This window comes from Podarcis melisellensis (genome assembly GCF_964234715.1).
Source record: "Podarcis melisellensis genome assembly, chromosome: 8".
NCBI classification, from domain to species: Eukaryota; Metazoa; Chordata; class Lepidosauria; order Squamata; family Lacertidae; genus Podarcis; species Podarcis melisellensis.
In genome coordinates, this window is record NC_138540.1 from 13,551,912 (window position 1) to 13,569,953 (window position 18,042).

Genomic DNA, 18,042 nt, shown 5'->3' on the forward strand with positions numbered 1-18,042 from the left:
GGTGGCGGCTGGGTACCAGCTTCTGAATTCTCTGTCTCCCGAACAGGCACGCCCAGCCCCTGTGAGCCCAACGAGTTCAAGTGCCGGAACGGGCACTGCGCTCTCAAGCTCTGGCGATGCGACGGGGACAACGACTGCACAGACGGCTCGGACGAGCTGAATTGCCGTAAGCATTTTGGGAGCGCCAGGGGTTTGTCAATTTGCATCCGGGTTTCTGTGTCCCAGGGTGGCTCACCAAACTCCGGGTGGCTCACCAAAGCTGAGGCCCTTTGAATTGAATCCAGCTACGTTCCCTCTGGAGCAGGCCCCTTGAAATAAATGGGGCCTAAAGGGAGGTGGTTGGCGCTGTGGGTTAAACCACAGAGCCTAGGACTTGCCGATCAGATGGTCGGCGGTTTGAATCCCCGCGACAGGGTGAGCTCCTTTTGCTCGGTCCCTGCTCCTGCCAACCTAGCAGTTCGAAAGAATGTCAAAGTGCAAGTAGATAAATAGGTACCACTCCAGCAGAAAGGTAAACGGCGTTTCCATACACTGCTCTGGTTCTCCAGAAGCGGCTTAGTCATGCTAGCCACATGACCCGGAAGCTGTATGCCGGCTCCCTCGGCCAGTAAAGCGAGATGAGCGCCGCAACCCCAGAGTTTTTCATGACTGGACCTAATGGTCAGGGGTCCCTTTACCCTTTATCTTTTAAGTTAGTCATGCCCAATGAACATAAGTGGGTCTACTCTGAGTAGGACTAGCAGCAGAGGGGGCCCATTGGAATTAATGGGGTGAAGTTAGGCGCTTTTGGTAACTTCAATGGGTATATCCGCAGTGTTCATAGAATCATAGAATTGTAGGGTTGGGAGGGACCCTAGTGGTCATTTAGCCCAACCCGCTGCAATGCAAGAATCACTGGCAGGTGGCCATTTGGGTTAGCATTGGATAGAACCATTTATGTATTACCAACTTTACTGAAAATTTTTAAAACAGTTGCCAAGCATATACATGAAGCTTTGTATGCAGTCATCCACATGGCATCAAAACTTTAAACTACAGGTGCCATTCCAGTCCTTCTAACAATTTTAACTGTTTACAGTAGTCTTTAAGATAAGTTATAAATTCTCCTCCTGGTTTGGCCTTCCTGGTTTCTGATTCTTCTGGTCATTTTTGCCGTTTCGGCCTAATCCATCAAGTTGATCTGCCATTCTTCTCTGGTCGGGACTTTATATTCTTTGCATCTCTGGGCCAATAACATCCGAGCAGCCATGGTCACGTACATAAATAGTCTTTTCTGCTCCATTGGGGAACTGCTTCAGTAGGTGCCGAGAAGTGTACAGTGGAACCTTGGTTCTCAAACTTAATCCGTTCCGAAAGTCCTTTCCAAAACCAAAGCAAAACCAAGGCACCCTTCCCCATAGAAAGTAATGCAAAACAGATTAACCCGTTCCAGACTTGTAAAAACAACCCCAGAAACAGCCATTTAACATGAATTTTACTATCTAACGAGACCATTGATCCATAAAATGAAAGCAATAAACAATGTACTGTAGTCACACAATAAATCAATCAGTAGCTGAACTGGGTTCCATACAGTCAAAAAAACAAAACAAAAAGAGCCACAAAAACGCAAAATAAATAGCAAAAACAGACAGACCTCCGCGTAACACTCAAATTGGAACACTTCCTTCTGGGTTTGCAGTGTTTGGGTTCCAAGTTGTTTGAGGACCAAGGTGTTTGAGAACCAAGGTACCACTGTACAGGGAAGGCACCTGCCTGATGATCATGAGGCGACAGTGGCGTAGCGTGAGGGGTGCAGGGGGGGGGCCGGTCGCACCGGGCGCAACATCTGGGGGGGGGCGCGCGCTCGCACTCGCAGCTCTCTAGTGGAAGAGACTCGAGTGCTAAAATCCACGAGTTAGGGGGCGCAAATTACTTGCCTTGCCCTGGGTGCTGACAACCCACGCTACGCCACTGTGAGGTGGGGAGTTCTGCAGTGTAGGTGCTGCCACACTAAAGCAATATCAAGCTGGTGAGCCCGTTTCTTCACCCCAGGCTGCTCCGCTAATGCTCTTGTCCTCTCCACAGCTACCAAGGGACCCGGGGACACCTGCGCTCCAGACCAGTTCGTCTGTGTATCCACACGAACCTGCATCCCGGCCAGCTACCAGTGCGATGACGAGACGGATTGCGCAGATCGCTCCGACGAGATCGGCTGCAGTGAGTTCGGAGTGGCAGGGGATGGAGAGCAAGATGGAGTGGGAAGAGTTAAGCCCCCCCCCCCAACAAAGTGGACTTTGAATATGATTTGCGTCCCAAGGCATTGTGCGACCCACAAAGTTCCCAGGAGAACAATAAATGACCCTGACACGGAATATTTGGTTTATGGCTTCAAATAGGCCACAATTTTATTGGTTGCAGATGTGAGTGGTTTGGCTTAGGCATTGGGGTGAAGCCAGGCTGTATCTTGACTCCTGCCTGCCTGCAAGGAGTCCATGGAAGGGTAAACCACCGATGGGTGTGCCCTATGTTGTTGTTGTTTAGTCGTTTAGTCGTGTCCGACTCTTCTTGACCCCATGGACCAGAGCATGCCAGGCACTTCTGTCTTCCACTGCCTCCCGCAGTTTGGTCAGACTCATGCTGGTAGCTTCAAGAACACTGTCCAACCATCTCGTCCTCTGTCGCCCCCTTCTCCTTGTGCCCTCCATCTTTTCCAGCATCAGGGTCTTTTCCAGGGAGTCGTCTCTTCTCATGAGGTGGCCAAAGTATTGGAGCCTTAGCTTCAGGATCTGTCCTTGCAGTGAGCTTCCATACATCACTACTGGGAAAACCATAGCTTTAACTATACGGACCTATATCGATATATCACAATGTCTGAAATAAGGATGGAACTGCGTAGAGGCAGATTCCAAAGTGGCTCACAGCCGAATTGCAAAATTGCAGCTCAGTACAGCAGTCAAATACTAGAATCCTTTCAGAGCTTAATGCTACAATCCCAGCCAATATTTTATCGTGTTTATATCCCCCCTCCAAGGAGCTCAAGGTGGTGTTGGTGTGCATGATTCTCATTTAATCCACACTACAACCCTGTGGGGTAAGATTGACTTAAGAGGCAGTGTCTGTTCCCCTAGGGCACCCAGTGAGCTTTGTGGTCAAGGGGGGATTTGAACCCTGGTCTCCCAGGCCCTAGTCCGTCATGCTGACCATTAGGCCACTGCTGGGTAGGCATTTCCACTTGCGGATTTCATGGTTGAGGTGGAAGGAGAGCACGAGAGAGATGATCCCCCCTTTCTTTTGCGATTCCTGCCTTGCAAGAAACTGGACTAGATGATGCTTTGGTCCCCTTCTAACTCTATGATTCTTCTCCCTGTCTAGCCCCTCCCCAGGTGATCACGCCCCCCGAGGAATCCATCCAGGCCGCCCCCGGAGAGACGGTCCGCTTCACCTGTGTGGCCGTGGGCGTCCCCACCCCCATCATCACCTGGAGGCTAAACTGGGGCCACATCCCCAGCAGTCGCAGGTAAGCCGCGGGTGGCCCAGGTGTGTCTGGTCTCCATCCCCCCCACCTTTTTCTTCCACCTGGGCTTGGGGATGCTGACTCTGCCCTTTACGGTCATAGGGTGTCCATCACCAGCAAGAACGGGCGGGGGACACTGGTTATCGAAGACGTCAAAGAGGCCGACCAGGGAGCTTACACCTGCGAGGCCATCAACGCCCGCGGGATGGTTTTTGGAATCCCTGATGGAGTGTTGAGCCTCACACCTGGACGAGGTAAGACAGAGGGGCGGGAAAGGTGGAGTGGGGACCGTTTGAGCAGGCGCTGATCTATCCATCTAATTAGCATATATGTTGAAGCATTTCTTTAAACAGCGCGTAGTTCTTTGTGTGTGTGTGTGTGTGTGTTTTAAAATATTCATTTGGTTTTTCAGATTAAAATTTTACAATCACATATGCAACAAACAACATAAAAACAAGATTCCAAGGAATTCAAAGATTCCAGTGTGGTGTAGTGGTTAAGAGCGGTGGATTTGTAATCTGGTGAACTGGGTTCGATTCCCCGCTCCTCCACATGCAGCTGTTGGGTGACCTTCTCTGAAGTCTCTCAGCCTCACTCACCTCACAGAATGTTTGTTGTGGGGGAGGAAGGTGGAGGAGAATGTTAGCCGCTTTGAGACTCCTTAGGGAAGTGATAAAGTGGGATAGCACATCCAAACTCCTCCTCCTCCTCCTCCTCCTCCTCCTCCTCCTCCTCCTCCTCCTTCTTCTTCTTCTTCTTCTTCTTCTTCTTCTTCTTCTTCTTCCTGTTCTTCTTCTTCCTGGACTTCTCTCCTTCCCTTTGTGAGTCCTATTGTTAATCATTTCCTCCTGCATCTTTTATGATAATCCAAATCTTTTACATCTCCATTGTGTCCAAAAATTCACCATTAAACTACAAGTGATCCAATCCTACTAACGATTCTAGCTGTTTAGAATGGTATTTAAGATAGATTATAAAATTTCTCGTTCCTTATTACAATTTTGGTCTTCCTGATTTCTGATTCCTCCGGTTATTTTGGCTATTTCGGCATAATCCATCAACTTAATCTGCCATTCTTCTCTGGTTGGGACTTATACACAGCGCGTAGTTAACCTGTGGCTTTAAAAGAGGACTGGAGAAATTCACGGAGGAGAGGGCTCTGCTCTGCTTACAGATTTGGGCGCAGCACTGCTTCTGAATCTCAGGTGCCGGAAACCGCAGGCTTGCTCTCACACTCGGGTCCTGTGTGAACAGGAGACTGGGTCATTGGCCTGATCCAGCAAGCTCTTAATGTTCTTGTGAAAGGCTTACACTCTCAGAGGCTCTTGACATAGATGCTGCTGGCTGCTAGAACCTCAGTCACGAGACTCTTAATCTCAGGGTTGTGGGTTTCCTGCATTGCAGGGGATTAGATTAGATTACCTTTGAGGCCCCTTCCAAGCATACAGTTTTATGAAATACCATAAAATTATATAGCAGTGGAAATGATAATTTAATGATTGGCACTCTCTAAACACTCCTTTTTCTGGTTATTTGGTTATAGCTTTTGATAGAATATAGGTAATTGAACAAACCTTGTTGCATTACATTTCATTAAATAATCTTTTCATTGATGTATAATTTTATGGTATTACTCCAAAAGAAAGTGGTGTTATGAGCCATCAAACCTCGGAAATACACTTTCCCCAAAAGGTTTCCGCAATTTTGGCCACTAGTGTACATGCAACAAACACAGACGCACAGGACTCCCTCTTGACAGAACATTTTCCTACTGGCCTTTAATACCGTCCCAACCAAATTTTGTGTTTCTCCTGCATATACTGTGCTGCTATATTGATCTGTTTGATTTACATCAGTGAAATCTTTTTTAAAAAACCTGCTGGCATGTCCATCCATCACCTTGGATCCCTGACAGCCTCCTCCTTCACCCCCACCCCAGGACCTTGCCCAGAAGGACACTTCCACAACGAAGAGACCTCCCAGTGTTTCCCCTGCTTTTGTTTTGGCATCACCAAATCTTGCCGTGGAACTAGCCGGCACCGCAACCAGATCCGCCTTCGCTTCGACACACCCGACAACTTCAAAGGTAGGTGGGTTGGGGGTGTTATAAGAAAAAACTGCTCCTTTTCCCTTATGGGGTACCCAAGAGCCCGGATAGAGTCCTTCAGTGGGTTCCCTATCGGTAGGAGAAAATAACAGAGGCCAACCAGAGAATATTGAGAAGCAAAGCTGCTAGTAAGCCTGATCTTTATTCAACTGTTGCAACAGGGTCCTCACTCACCACATGCAGGAGGAGCCCAGAACAATGGCGTGCAAACCCTTATATAGACTTTTGAAACTGCCCACCCTGTAGCACAAGACCACCCCCCAAAACATCATACATACATCACAGAAGGGGGTGGTCTACAGCAGAAATATATCACAAGAGGCTGTCTCCAGCAGAAATCCTGTTTGCCAGGATATCTGTTATTGGTCACTGATTGCTTTACCTGAGCAGCCTGGCCTTACATTTGCAATGGTAAATACTTTTAATTCCTGAATCCAGTTCACAGGCTCACCCTATTCACACACCCTTAAGACAGGTAAGCAAAAGACAAGGGAGAGGCTATTCCATTTCCTTCCTCCTTGCAGAGAAATATTTGAGGTCAATTTGAGAGAGTCAAAATAACTTCAGGATTGCTCTCCTGTTCTATTTCAGACACGTGGTTTATATACTTATGCATGTGTTTGACCTTGTACATTTATGAATGCTTATTTTATATTTGGGACCTTAAAGTAAAGGTAAAGGCACCCCTGACCATTAGGTCCAGTCATGGCCGACTCTGGGGTTGCGGCGCTTATCTCGCTTTATTGACCGAGGGAGCCGGTGTACAGCTTCCGGGTCATGTGACCAGCATGACTAAGCCGCTTCTGGTGAACCAGAGCAGCGCACGGAAATGCCATTTACCTTCCTGCCGGAGCAGTACCTATTTATCTACTTGCACTTTGACGTGCTTTCGAACTGCTAGGTTGGCAGGAGCAGGGACTGAGCGACGGGAGCTCACCCCGTCGCAGGGATTCGAACTGCCGACCTTCCGATCGGCAAGTCCTAGCTCTGTGGTTTAACCCACAGTGCCACCCGCGTCCCACTTGGGACCTTAGAATTCTTATAAGGGGGGGGAGGGCTTTGAGGTGGTCTTCCACTAAGTTTTCCTCAGAGAATATCTGGTGGCATTAATAGGCCTCTGAAGAACCCTGCTGGATTGGGCCCTGGGGGCACACCTTGCCCAGTGTCCTGGCCTCACATAGGCCAACCAGGTGCCCTGCAACAACCCCCTGCCATTGTTGCAAACAAAATCAATCTGCCCTTTTTCCCTTATGGGGTACCCAAGAGCCGTATAGAGTCCTTTGCAGGTTCCCTATTGGTAGGAGAAAATAACAGAGGCCAACCAGAGAATATTGAGAAGCAAAGCAGCTAGTAAGCCTGATCTTTATTGATCAGTTGCAACAGGGTCCTTCCCTTACACAGAAGGCGTGTAGCTCAAGACCACCACCCCAGATACATCATACCTACATCACAAAGGGCGGTCTACAGCAAAAATCTGAGTGCTTTATCTCCTGTCTGCCAGGTTACCTGTTTAATGGTCACTTGACTGGATTGCCTAGGGAGCCTGGCCAGTCTTTTGTAATGATAAATACTTAGTTCCTGATCAAGGTGACAGACTCACAGTGGCGTAGCGTGGGTTGTCAGCACTTGGGGCAAGGCAAGTAATTTGTGCCCCCTAACCCGTGGATTTGCGCCCCCTAACCCTAACCCCCAGATGTTGCGCCCGGTGCGGCCGGCCCCCCCTGCACCCCCCACGCTACGCCACTGCAGACTCACACTCTATTCATATCTTAAATGTGTCATTAAGACAGGATTTGTGAAGGAAAAGACAATGGGGAAGCTTTTCCATTTTCCTTTGACCTTGCAGAGAAAACGTTTGGTCAGTTTGGGAATCAAAATGGTTTCAGGTTGGTCTTCCTGTGCTGGTCTGTGTATGTGCTCGGTTGGTACATTTATGAACATTTAATATATATCTGAGACCTTAAAATTCTTATCACACCATTCCCGTGTCACTTTCCCCAGGGGTGAATGTGACAACCCCCTCTCAGCCCGGAACACTGCCCCTCTCCTCGACCCAACTGCAGATTGACCCCGGATTGCAGGAGTTCCAGCTGGTTGATCTCTCCCGCCGTTTCCTGGTACACGACTCTTTCTGGATGCTCCCCGGGCAGTTCCTGGGCAACAAGGTGAGGGAAACGAGTTCGAGTCCTCATGGCCTGAACTATAGGCCAGTTTTAAGAACAGGATTAGTTCCTTTTCTTTCCTTTTTTTGTATTTGTTTTTTTGTTGCTGTTTTATTTTGACAAAGTAATAATCATACATAAATAAGAATAAAAATGTGCACCTCACCCCCGAGACCATTCCATTGTAAGTATCTAACCATGTAACTAAGCCAAACCACAGGGTGGGGGGAGAGGGGCTCAGAGCTTATGTCTTATTCCCTTTTCCAGGGATTCTGTCCTTTTTTAATATTTATTTATGTACTCATATGGGGTCACGAAGTGACGACATGACTAAACGACTAAACAACAAGAACAATGTATTCATTTATTCATTTGACAAAGTAATGATCATAAATAAATAAATAAGAATAAAAATGTGCGCCGCACCACTGAGACCATTGCATTGTAACTATCCAACCTCCCAAAATTTCAACACCTCTTGCGATGGTTTGACCCCTTTCCGTTTTAACAGTACAGTGGTACCTCAGGTTACATACGCTTCAGGTTACATACGCTTCAGGTTACAGACTCCGCTAACCCAGAAATATTACCTCGGGTTAAGAACTTTGCCTCAGGATGAGAACAGAAATCGTGCTCTGTTGGCGCAGCGGCAGTGGGAGGCCCCATTAGCTAAAGTGGTGCTTCAGGTTAAGAACAGTTTCAGGTTAAAAACGGACCTCCAGAATGAATTAAGTACTTAACCTGAGGTACGACTGTACAGTTATACATATAATATCTATATGTTATTAATAATAAATTTAAAGTCACACTTGTCCTTACCACATAGTTTATATGTCAATTTTTCCAATTCCGCATAGTCCACCAGTTTCTCCTGCCATAGTTCTTTAGTCGGGGTCTTTACTCATTCTTCCAACCTTGTGCTATTAAGACTCTTGCCGCCGTTGTCGCATACATGATGATCTTGTTAAATTTCCTTGGCAGGTCTTTCCCTAAAATCCCTAACAAAAATGCTTCAGGTTTTTTAAACAAATGTTAATTGGAACATTTTCTTCAGATAAGTTTTTGTATCCATTCTTCCTTTGCTGAGACTTCTATTCTTTCCCATTTTGGCGCAAGTAACATTCTTGCTGCTGTGTAAGCATACATGAATCAAGTTCTATACGATTTAGGTAGTTCTGTCCCTATGATTATGGCTCCCTCCTTTCAGGGTTTAACTTTCTCTCCCTCCGCAACCCTGCAGTCATCCAAGGAAGGTTCCCAGCTCACATTTCTGCTGAATGGGCACAGGGATTTATGGGGGTGGGTTGGAGGGCCAGGGTCTATGTTTGGGTTGCCCCCTCCTGACTTCCCCTCCCTCTCTGCTCTGCCTGCAGGTGGACTCCTATGGAGGTTTCCTGCGCTTCAAGGTGCGCTACGGCCTGGCCAGGGGCCAATCGGAGCCTGTGCAGAAACCGAACGTCGTGATTGTTGGAAATGGGCAGAAGCTGATCTACCGCGTGCAGGTGCCCACCCAGCCCTCGGTGGTGAACCAGCGCCAGGTCCAGTTCACCGAGGTGAGTGCGGCTGGAACGGGGAGGGCTTGTTCCGTCCTGCTGAGGCTGAACGATCCTCTCAACACCCCTGCGAAGTATGCTGGGTTGGCGGAGGGTGGAGAGCGGGCTTTGCCCAGCCCAAGATTCTTGCCTGAGCAAGGATTTGAATCCAGATCATCCCCTCAGAGTCAAATACTCAAAACTGCCATCCTTTAAGGTGACTCAAACAAGTGAGCCAAGCTGGGTTGGGTGGGTAGAAGCAACATTACCCTTATTTATTTTATACTTTTATTGGTTTTTTTATTTCGTATAGACATCATTTTTTATTGATTTTCTCAGGCTTTGCAAGTTTGCTTCTTTGTTTTTCTTTGAATTTTGAGCTCCCACCTTTATTTCCATGTTGTTTTTATTCCCACCTTATACCTACCGCTTTAGATGATGGTACTTGATTCCATCACTCGGAGTGGTACTTCATTCCGCTGAATTGATAATTCAGTTTTCATTTGACCCTAGCTGTTCTTCAAATACAGTAGACCCTCAGGTTACGTTACTCTCGAGTCCTTAAACTTCGGGTTGCAAAATCAGCAGCATAACCAGAAGCGGTACCTCTAGATGTGGATTTTTCAGGGTGCACATGGACCCCCTGGAACAAATTAAATTTGTATCCAGATGGTCCACTATACTCCAAAATGGTCTCACCTCAAGCTTCCCATATAGATTTTCATGATGTGAAGTGATATGTGTTGGGTTTTTATAATAGCCCATTTCTTTAAAACGTTGACAGTCACAAGATTTGTGGCCTTCTTCGCAAGCGCTCTTGGGGCAGCCAATGCAATTAGGGGGTTTCTCCTGCACCTTTCGCTTAGCCATTTTTTCACCCGCCGGATGTTCCCCTCTGTAGGAGCACTGGGAGAAGGAGTCGGGAGCCTCCGTCAGCCGCGAGGAACTGCTGCTCACCCTCCAGAACCTGGAGGCGGTTATGATCCAGACGGTCTATGACAACCGGATGGCCAGTGTGGGGCTGAGCGACATCGTCATGGACACAACCACCACGGAGGTCACCGGCTTGGGCCTGGCGCATGGCGTGGAGGAATGCAGGTGTGCCAGTGATGGGGGCAGCTGCTGACATCCAGGGTGGTTCTGGGCAGGGAGGTTGGGGGGCTCGAGCCAGCCTGCTGCGACCCTGCTCCTGTGGGTTGTGTCCAAATTAGTCCTGCTCGGAGGAGGCCAATAATAATAATAATAATAATAATAATAATTTATTTATACCCCGCCCATCTGGCTGGGTTTCCCCAGCCACTCTGGGTGGCTCCCAACAGAATACATGGTACCTTGGGTTACAGATGCTTCAGGTTACAGACTTCGCTAACCCAGAAATAGTACCTCGGGTTAAGAACTTTGCTTCAGGAGGAGAACAGAAATTGCGCGGCGGGAGCGGGAGGCCCCATTAGCTAAAGTTGTGCTTCAGGTTAAGAACAGTTTCAGGTTAAGAACGGACCTCCGGAACGAATTAAGTATTTAACCCGAGGTACCACTGTATTAGGTAAAGGGACCCCTGACTGTTAGATCCAGTCGTGGACAACTCTGGGGTTGCGGCGCTCAACTCGCTTTATTGGCTGAGGGAGCCGGTGTACAGATTCCGGGTCATGTGGCCAGTGTCTCCAATTAAAAGCACAATAAAACATCAAACATTAAAAACGTCCCTAAGCAAGGCTGCCTTCAGATGTCTTCTAAAATTCAGGTAGTTGTTTATTTCCTTGACATGTGATGGGAGGGCGTTCCACAGGGCGGGTGCCACTACCTAGAAAGCCCTCTGCCTGCTTCCCTGTAACCTCACTTCTCGCATTGAGGGAACCACCAAAAGGCCCTCAGTGCTGAACCTCAGGCTGAACGATGGGGGTGGAGATGCTCCTTAAAGTATACTGGGCTGAGTCCATTTAGGGCTTTCAAGGTCAGCACCAACGCTTTGAATTGTGCCCGGAAACGTAATGGGAGCCAAAGTAGGTTTTTCAGGACCGGTGTTATATGCTCTTGGTGGCCACTCGCAGTCACCAATCTTGCTGCCACATTCTGGATTAGTTGTAGTTTCTGGGTCACCTTCAAAGGTAGCCCCACTGAAATTAACCTGCTGACATTAGGATCTGAGTCACAAGTTAGATCCTCACTCCATCCATAGCTCAGTATTGTTCGTTGCCTCTGCTGCTTGCCTTCCAGAGAGTCGGCAGTGTCCTTACTGCAGCCCATAAACCTGCCTCTCTCTGCCGCTGTCTTCACCTTCTGCTCATCTCTCTGCAGGTGCCCCGCTGGGTACGCCGGCCTCTCCTGCGAACGCTGCGAGGCCCATTTCAAGCGAGTGCCTGGCGGGCCGTACCTGGGCACGTGCTCTGGCTGCAACTGCAACGGGCACTCCAGCACCTGCGGCCCGTTCTCTGGCTACTGCCTGGTAAGCTTGCCAACGGGTGGCAGGGTGGCGACGGCCGCTGGAGGAGGGGCTCGAAGTTGGTTGACGGGGGGAGGGATTTGGGGAAAACTGCACCCTGCCCTTCACCTCCCTCTTCCTTTTGTCTCTTCCGCTTCTCCCCCTGCCCCACAGAACTGTCAGCACCACACTGAAGGGCCCCAGTGCAACAAATGTAAGCCGGGTTTCTTTGGTGACGCCACCAAGGGCACACCCACCGCCTGCCGCCCCTGCCCCTGCCCGTACACCGAAGCCCCCCGCAGGTGAGTGAGCCGAGGGTCTTTGTGTTGTGGGTTATTGTCATCGGGGGCTGTCCTGGAGGACGTCAGCAGTTGCCTGCCCCCTGCGGACTCGGCAGGCTTTGCAGGAAGGAGATTAGGAAAGGACCAAGATAATAATAATAATCCACAGCTTCTGGGGGTGGGTGGGTGTGCCTGCAATTTTCCTGTTGCCCTGAAAGCAAACATTAAGCCTGCAGGGAAGGACAGTGGCCGGGTGAGTCCGTACCCATGAATTTACCTCTGGGAACACCTTGCCTTGTACAGTGGTACCTTGGTTCTGAAACTTAATCTGTTCCAAAACCAAAGCGTTCCAAAACCCAGGCACGCTTTTCCATAGAAAGTAATGCAAAACGGATTCATCCATTCCAGACTTTTAAAAACAACCCCTAAAACAGCAATTTAAGTTGAATTTTACTCTCTAACCATTGATCCATAAAATGAAAGCAATAAGCAATGTACTGTACTATAAAATAAATAAGACAGTATTGTAAATGATAAAAATGAAAATTTATTTTTTTTCTTACCTGAACTGATGATAGTCATTATTTGGATGGGGGGCTTTTATCCATTTCCACAGCCACACAATCAATCAATCAATCAATCAATTCAATAGCTGAACTAGGTTCTACACAATCACAAAAACAAATGCACCGAAAAAGCCTCAATAACAAAAACGCAAAATAAATAGCAAGAACAAAAGCGCCAAACTTAATCCGTTCCGGAAGTCGGTTTGACTTCTGAAATGTTCAAAAACCAAGGCGCAGCTTCTGATTGGTGCAGGCGCCCCGGAAACAATAGCAGACAGCCACATCAGACTTTCGGCTTCTGAAAAACGTTCGAAAACCGGAACACTTACTTCCAGGTTTTCGGCGTTTAGGAACCAAGGTGTTTGAGTACCAAGGCGTTTGAGAACCAAGGTACCACTGTATGCCTTTTTCTCGGTAATTCAATCCTCCTGAAGGGAAACAGCCCCCCTCCCTTTAGTTGTGCCATGCGCTTCCAGGTCTGTCTTGCATCCACAAGGACCAGGGCTTTTAGTGTCGTGGCACTAGCCCATTGGAATTTGCAGCATTGGCATTCAGGTGCCCTGCTTAAAACACACCTGGCTTTTCCTGAAATTGAGCTGTGTGGGTGTATCGGTCTGATCTACCCTTTTGTTACACATTTTGTGCTTGTTTTACGAACGTATTTTTTATCGTGGATTTTATGCTTTTTACCATCATGAGGTAGGTAAACAGGGTGAGTAGGTAAGTAGCTTAGATAGGTAGGCAGATTGATAGATAGATGATCAATTGATTAGGGAGGCAAATAAAAGTAGGTAGATTAGACAGGCAGGTAGATAGACAGATAGATACATAGATATATAATAGCCAATATATTTTATTGATGGTGGTGTTGAAATTTGTGGAAATAAATAGATAAGCAAGGCAGCTATGAATGGGCCACTGATGTGTGCCACTCAGTCCTCAACTGGGAAGCTGCCCTCGCCCACGATCCAGGCTGATAAGGGCCCTGCCAGCCATGCACCCAGCGGCCTGCATTCCCAGCGTTGTAGGGCAGAGGGATGGTTGTGCCCATGGTGACACTGCCCTCTTCTCCTTTCAGGTTTTCAGAGTCCTGCTTCCTGGACACAGACGGGCAGGCCACCTGCGATGCCTGCGCCCCAGGCTACACCGGACGTCGCTGCGAAAAGTGAGTGGGCTCCTTGTTGTAGTTTCAAACTGTGTGTGGGAGTTGCTGGGAGTTGGAGTCCAGCAGTTTCTTGAGAACCACGAGTTCTCCATCCCTGAATTGGACCCTCACTTGCCTTCACTGCCCCTGGCTACCTCCATCACCACTTTGTCATTTTTAAACACAGGGATCAGGGATCAGTTGGGGAGTCTTAACAACATCTGGAGGGCTACAGGATACCCTGAACTAGACCGTCACTTGCCTTCACTGCCCACTCCATTGCCAGTCTGCCTTCTTTTAATGCTTGAATGAGAGAGGTGTGTCCCTCCAGATCTTATGAGACTCCAACTCACATCATCACCCCTCACCTTTGGCCATGTTGGCTGCTGTGGCTGATGGGAGTTGGGAGTCCCATAACATCTGGAGGGACACAGATGTTCCCCATCCCTGAACTAGGCCATCGCTTGCCTTTACTGCTCCTGGCTACCTCCATCATAACTTTACCTTGTATTTAAAATACAGGATCTAACGCCTTCCATATGCTAATAAGCTACAACTACCGCCATCATCCCTGACCATTGGGCATGCTGTCTGTTGGGGCTGATGGGAGTTAGAGTCCAGCAACATTGGGGAGAGGGGCAGAGATGTTTCCTACCCTTGGCCACAAAGTGATTTCCGGGGGACACTGATAAAGTTCCAACTTAACATATTTCCGCCCCTAGATGTGCTCCTGGCTTCAAAGGAGACCCCATTCAGCCACGAGGAAAATGTGTGAGGATTGGTGAGTAAAACCTTTGAACACACGCAATTCAGGTTTGACTCCAGAGTCACGCTGCCAGGGCAAAAGCTGCGAAAACTCAGCATTGAATAACTGCCGGCTGTCTCTAGTACTAGATCCCTTGAAATGAAGGGACGTGGCTAACTTAGGCCCATTCATTTCGGTGGGTCTACTCTTGAGTAGGACTCTGTTGAGAACAACCTGCTGAAACTTCCTTCGGAGTAAGCCTGAATAGGATTGTGCCATGGAGCAGAGAGGGAGAAATTGGCGAAAGGTCATTGCGGACTGCCGTCCCCCCAAGGAGAAGAGCAATGTGTTGTTTTCCATTCGCAATCTGTCCTAGAATCATAGGAATTTTGGAGTTGGAAGGGACCCATGGGTCATCTTGTCCAACCCCCTATTATGCAGGAATCAAGCACCCATGTCCTGATGAAGTTTCTTCTGCTAATGAGGGCGCAGGCCGGTCAGGATGAGCTTTCAGGCCTTCGCAGGGGAACCTTGTCCAGAGTCAGACCCTTGGTCCATACAGCTCAGTACTGCCAACTCTGACTGGCAGCAGCAGCAGCTCTCCAGGGTTTGTGGCAGGGAGTCTCTCTCAACCCTACTGGGAGATGAAACCTGGGACCTTCTGCATGCAAAGCAGATGCAATGCCACCGAGCTGTGGTCTTTTTAAAAATTGAAAATAAAGCAAGTTTCTAGTCCTCATTGTTCCGAATCAAGGGCTGGTTTAAGGAGGAACAAAGGAAGCAGCTTGGCTCCTGGCTTAAGAGCTGGCTTAACAATAGGCATTATGTGCATTTATGTGTATATTAGTGGTTTAATGAACTGAACAGAGTGAAAGGTTATGAGTCATGGGGGTGCAGAGATTGTTTGAATGAACCTGGTGCCTAGATTAGTTGCTATTTTGCTAATGCTTTTAATATCGTTTTGTAGATTCTAAATGCCGCATTGATTTGATAATCACATGACTTGCCGTAATTGTGAGGTTTGGCTTATTTTTTTAGTTGCTGTTTTGTTCGGTTTCTTAAAGATAGAAACTGTTTCGCTGATAATTTGTGATTTATTTCATATGACGCATGTTGTATTCACGATGTGCTAGTATGTTTTGTTTTGTTATGTTATGGTCATTTATTGGTTGTAAGCCTCTTTGAGATTCATTTGAATCAATCAATCAGTCAGTCAGTCAACCTTCAGCTAGGTTTGAGGCCAACGTCTGACTTCCAAACACGATTGTGGGAACCACATTGTCACGTTCAATCAAAGTTTAATAGCGCTACCATCTTGCCGCGTCTCACAACTCTGAAGCGTTGGCCTGCTTCTGTCTCCCCATCTGGTACAAATAAGCCAAAATTTGACGTATTGCTGGCCAAACATTTGAACCCGTTTTGACGATTTCTTTCTCTCTCTGATTTCCAGGGTTCCCTCCTAGTCCTGAAGTTGATACTCCACTAGAGGGCAAGTCGTCATCGCTATTACATTTGCTTTTTCTTATCCCCCCCAAAAGCCTCACTTTCTTTTTCTTTTTTAAAAAAGAGATTTTATTTGATTTTACAGCTTCATTCACATTTGTAATCACAAATAATAAGAAATACACAAGATTCTTCTGAAACTCAAGACTTCCCCCCTCTGAGGGTTCTTTGAGTAACTTTTTAAAACTGCATATTATAAGTCCATCTATAAGTCCATTAATTGTAAATTAATCTTCCATTGTATCCAAAATCTATGTAGCGTTGCAAGAGTTATTTAAAACCTGCCAAAGAGTTCAAGTGTTTACAGTGGTCTTTCAAATATAATATAAATTTGTCCCATTCTTTATTGAAGTTTTGACCTTCCTGGTTTCTGATTTTCCCAGTTAATCTTGCCACCTCTGCATAGTCCAATAATTTCATCAGCCACCCTGATAGGAATCTTGTCGTCTTTCGAACCCTGGGCTAGAAGCATCCTTGCAGCTGTTGTGGCATACAAAAACAATATTTTCAGTTCCTTTGGTAGCTCTGCGCTTACAATTCCTAACAAAAAGGCTTCTGGTCTTTTAACAAAAGTTATTTTAAACATTTTTTTTTTCAATTCATTGTATATCATTTCCTGGAATTCCGTTATTACTTTACAGTTCTACCACATATGATAAAAGGTGCCTTCCTTTTCCTTACATTTCCAACAAACATTTGAACTTGTCCTGTACATTTTTGCTAATTTACTCGGAGTTAAATACCAGAGATACATCATTTCCATATAGTTTTCTTTTAATGTATAACACGCTGTGAATTTCAAAACTTCTCTCCATAATTTTCCCCGTGCTGCAAACTGTATGTTGTACCCAAAGTCTCCTGCCCGTTGAATCATAACCGATTTAACTTCTTCATCTTTAGTAAACCATTCCAACACTTTCTCATTTCCTATAACTGTCACCACCTCCTTTCTTTCGCACGGAATTGCAGAGTTGGAAAGGGACCTTCAAGAGTCATCTAGTCTGACCCGCTTCAAGGAGAGTCCAGCCCCTCTGTCACCCACCTGCTTGCGCTTTGCACCCTGTCTCTTTGCCTTCCTCCTTGCACTTCTTCAGCTCTTCCAAGTTCTCTTCTCAGATGTTTCTACCCCCTTTCTCACCTTGTTTTGCTTCCTTTCGCCTGCTGGTTTTGCCTTACTACACTGACCGGCTGCAGCTTTCCGAGGCTTTGGACTTGGGAAGGTATTTGCACGGTCCTGCCTAGAGACACTCAGGATTGAACCTGCAGCCTTTTGCATGCAAAGCTCTGCCGCATGAAAACTCTAGTCCTCCTGGTTCTGCCGTTTTAGCTAGGCCATGGTGGAGGAAATACATTTTCCTGCCTGGGTTTGTCTCTCTCAACCTCTCTTTACTCCTTGTGTAGGGCAGAGCAGCATCGAGTGCGACAAGAGAGGGAGCAGCGAAGCGTCAGATGGTGCTTGCCAGTGCAAGGTAAGCCGGGCCATAGCTTGGAGGTGCAGACTCCCCTGGGTTAGGCGTGGCAAGATGAGACAAAACACTGAAACTTGAAAGCCTCGTTATCCCCTCATTCGCCTTTTGCGAATGGGAGGGCCCCAGATCTGTGGGGCCTACGGTGGGTTTTTGCCATTCCTAAATTAAATTTCAAGAGGAGCTCTGAGAACATCTGCCCAGCTGCTGAGCTTCTGTTGTCAGCATGAGATTATTTCAGAAGTACAGTGGAACCTTGGTTCTTGATCTTAATACGTTCCGGGCATCCTGAAACTTTTTGAAAACCATGGTCTGGCTTCCGATTGGCTGCAGGAGCTTCCTGCACTCAATCGGAAGCTGCGTCGGATGTTCGGCTTCCACAAAACGTTTGCAAACCGGAACACTTACTTCTGGGTTTGCGGCGTTCGGGAGCCAATTTGTTTGGGAGTCAAGCCATTCCGGAAGCAAGGTACAGCAGGAATCAAGGAGTAACATAAAGCTCCCAGACTCCTTTCTTTTTCCTGAGAAGAAGCATTGACGTCACCTGCCAGCTCCTGGGTCATTGCTTTGGCGGGCAAAGGAGGAGATGACAAGGCTTTTAAGTTGTACTCTTTTGTGACA

At 47.4% G+C, this 18,042-nt stretch overlaps 1 protein-coding gene across 16 annotated transcripts in view; it reads left to right on the forward strand.

The window, feature by feature from the left end:
• Positions 1 to 18,042, forward strand: part of HSPG2 (heparan sulfate proteoglycan 2) — a 230,985-nt gene that overhangs the window by 76,614 nt on the left and 136,329 nt on the right. For 14 of the 16 annotated variants that reach the window (XM_081923336.1, XM_081923349.1, XM_081923344.1 and 11 more), the window contains 14 exons: positions 47 to 166; positions 2,068 to 2,199; positions 3,355 to 3,499; positions 3,599 to 3,750; positions 5,436 to 5,582; positions 7,605 to 7,768; positions 9,139 to 9,318; positions 10,199 to 10,395; positions 11,593 to 11,740; positions 11,891 to 12,018; positions 13,642 to 13,728; positions 14,430 to 14,488; positions 15,903 to 15,941; positions 17,357 to 17,424. In XM_081923336.1, coding sequence (XP_081779462.1) covers positions 47 to 166; positions 2,068 to 2,199; positions 3,355 to 3,499; positions 3,599 to 3,750; positions 5,436 to 5,582; positions 7,605 to 7,768; positions 9,139 to 9,318; positions 10,199 to 10,395; positions 11,593 to 11,740; positions 11,891 to 12,018; positions 13,642 to 13,728; positions 14,430 to 14,488; positions 15,903 to 15,941; positions 17,357 to 17,424 — 1,766 coding nt within the window. The remainder of the gene's footprint in view (positions 1 to 46; positions 167 to 2,067; positions 2,200 to 3,354; positions 3,500 to 3,598; positions 3,751 to 5,435; positions 5,583 to 7,604; positions 7,769 to 9,138; positions 9,319 to 10,198; positions 10,396 to 11,592; positions 11,741 to 11,890; positions 12,019 to 13,641; positions 13,729 to 14,429; positions 14,489 to 15,902; positions 15,942 to 17,356; positions 17,425 to 18,042) is intronic. The other 2 variants (XM_081923347.1, XM_081923341.1) reach the window with 1 other exon arrangement.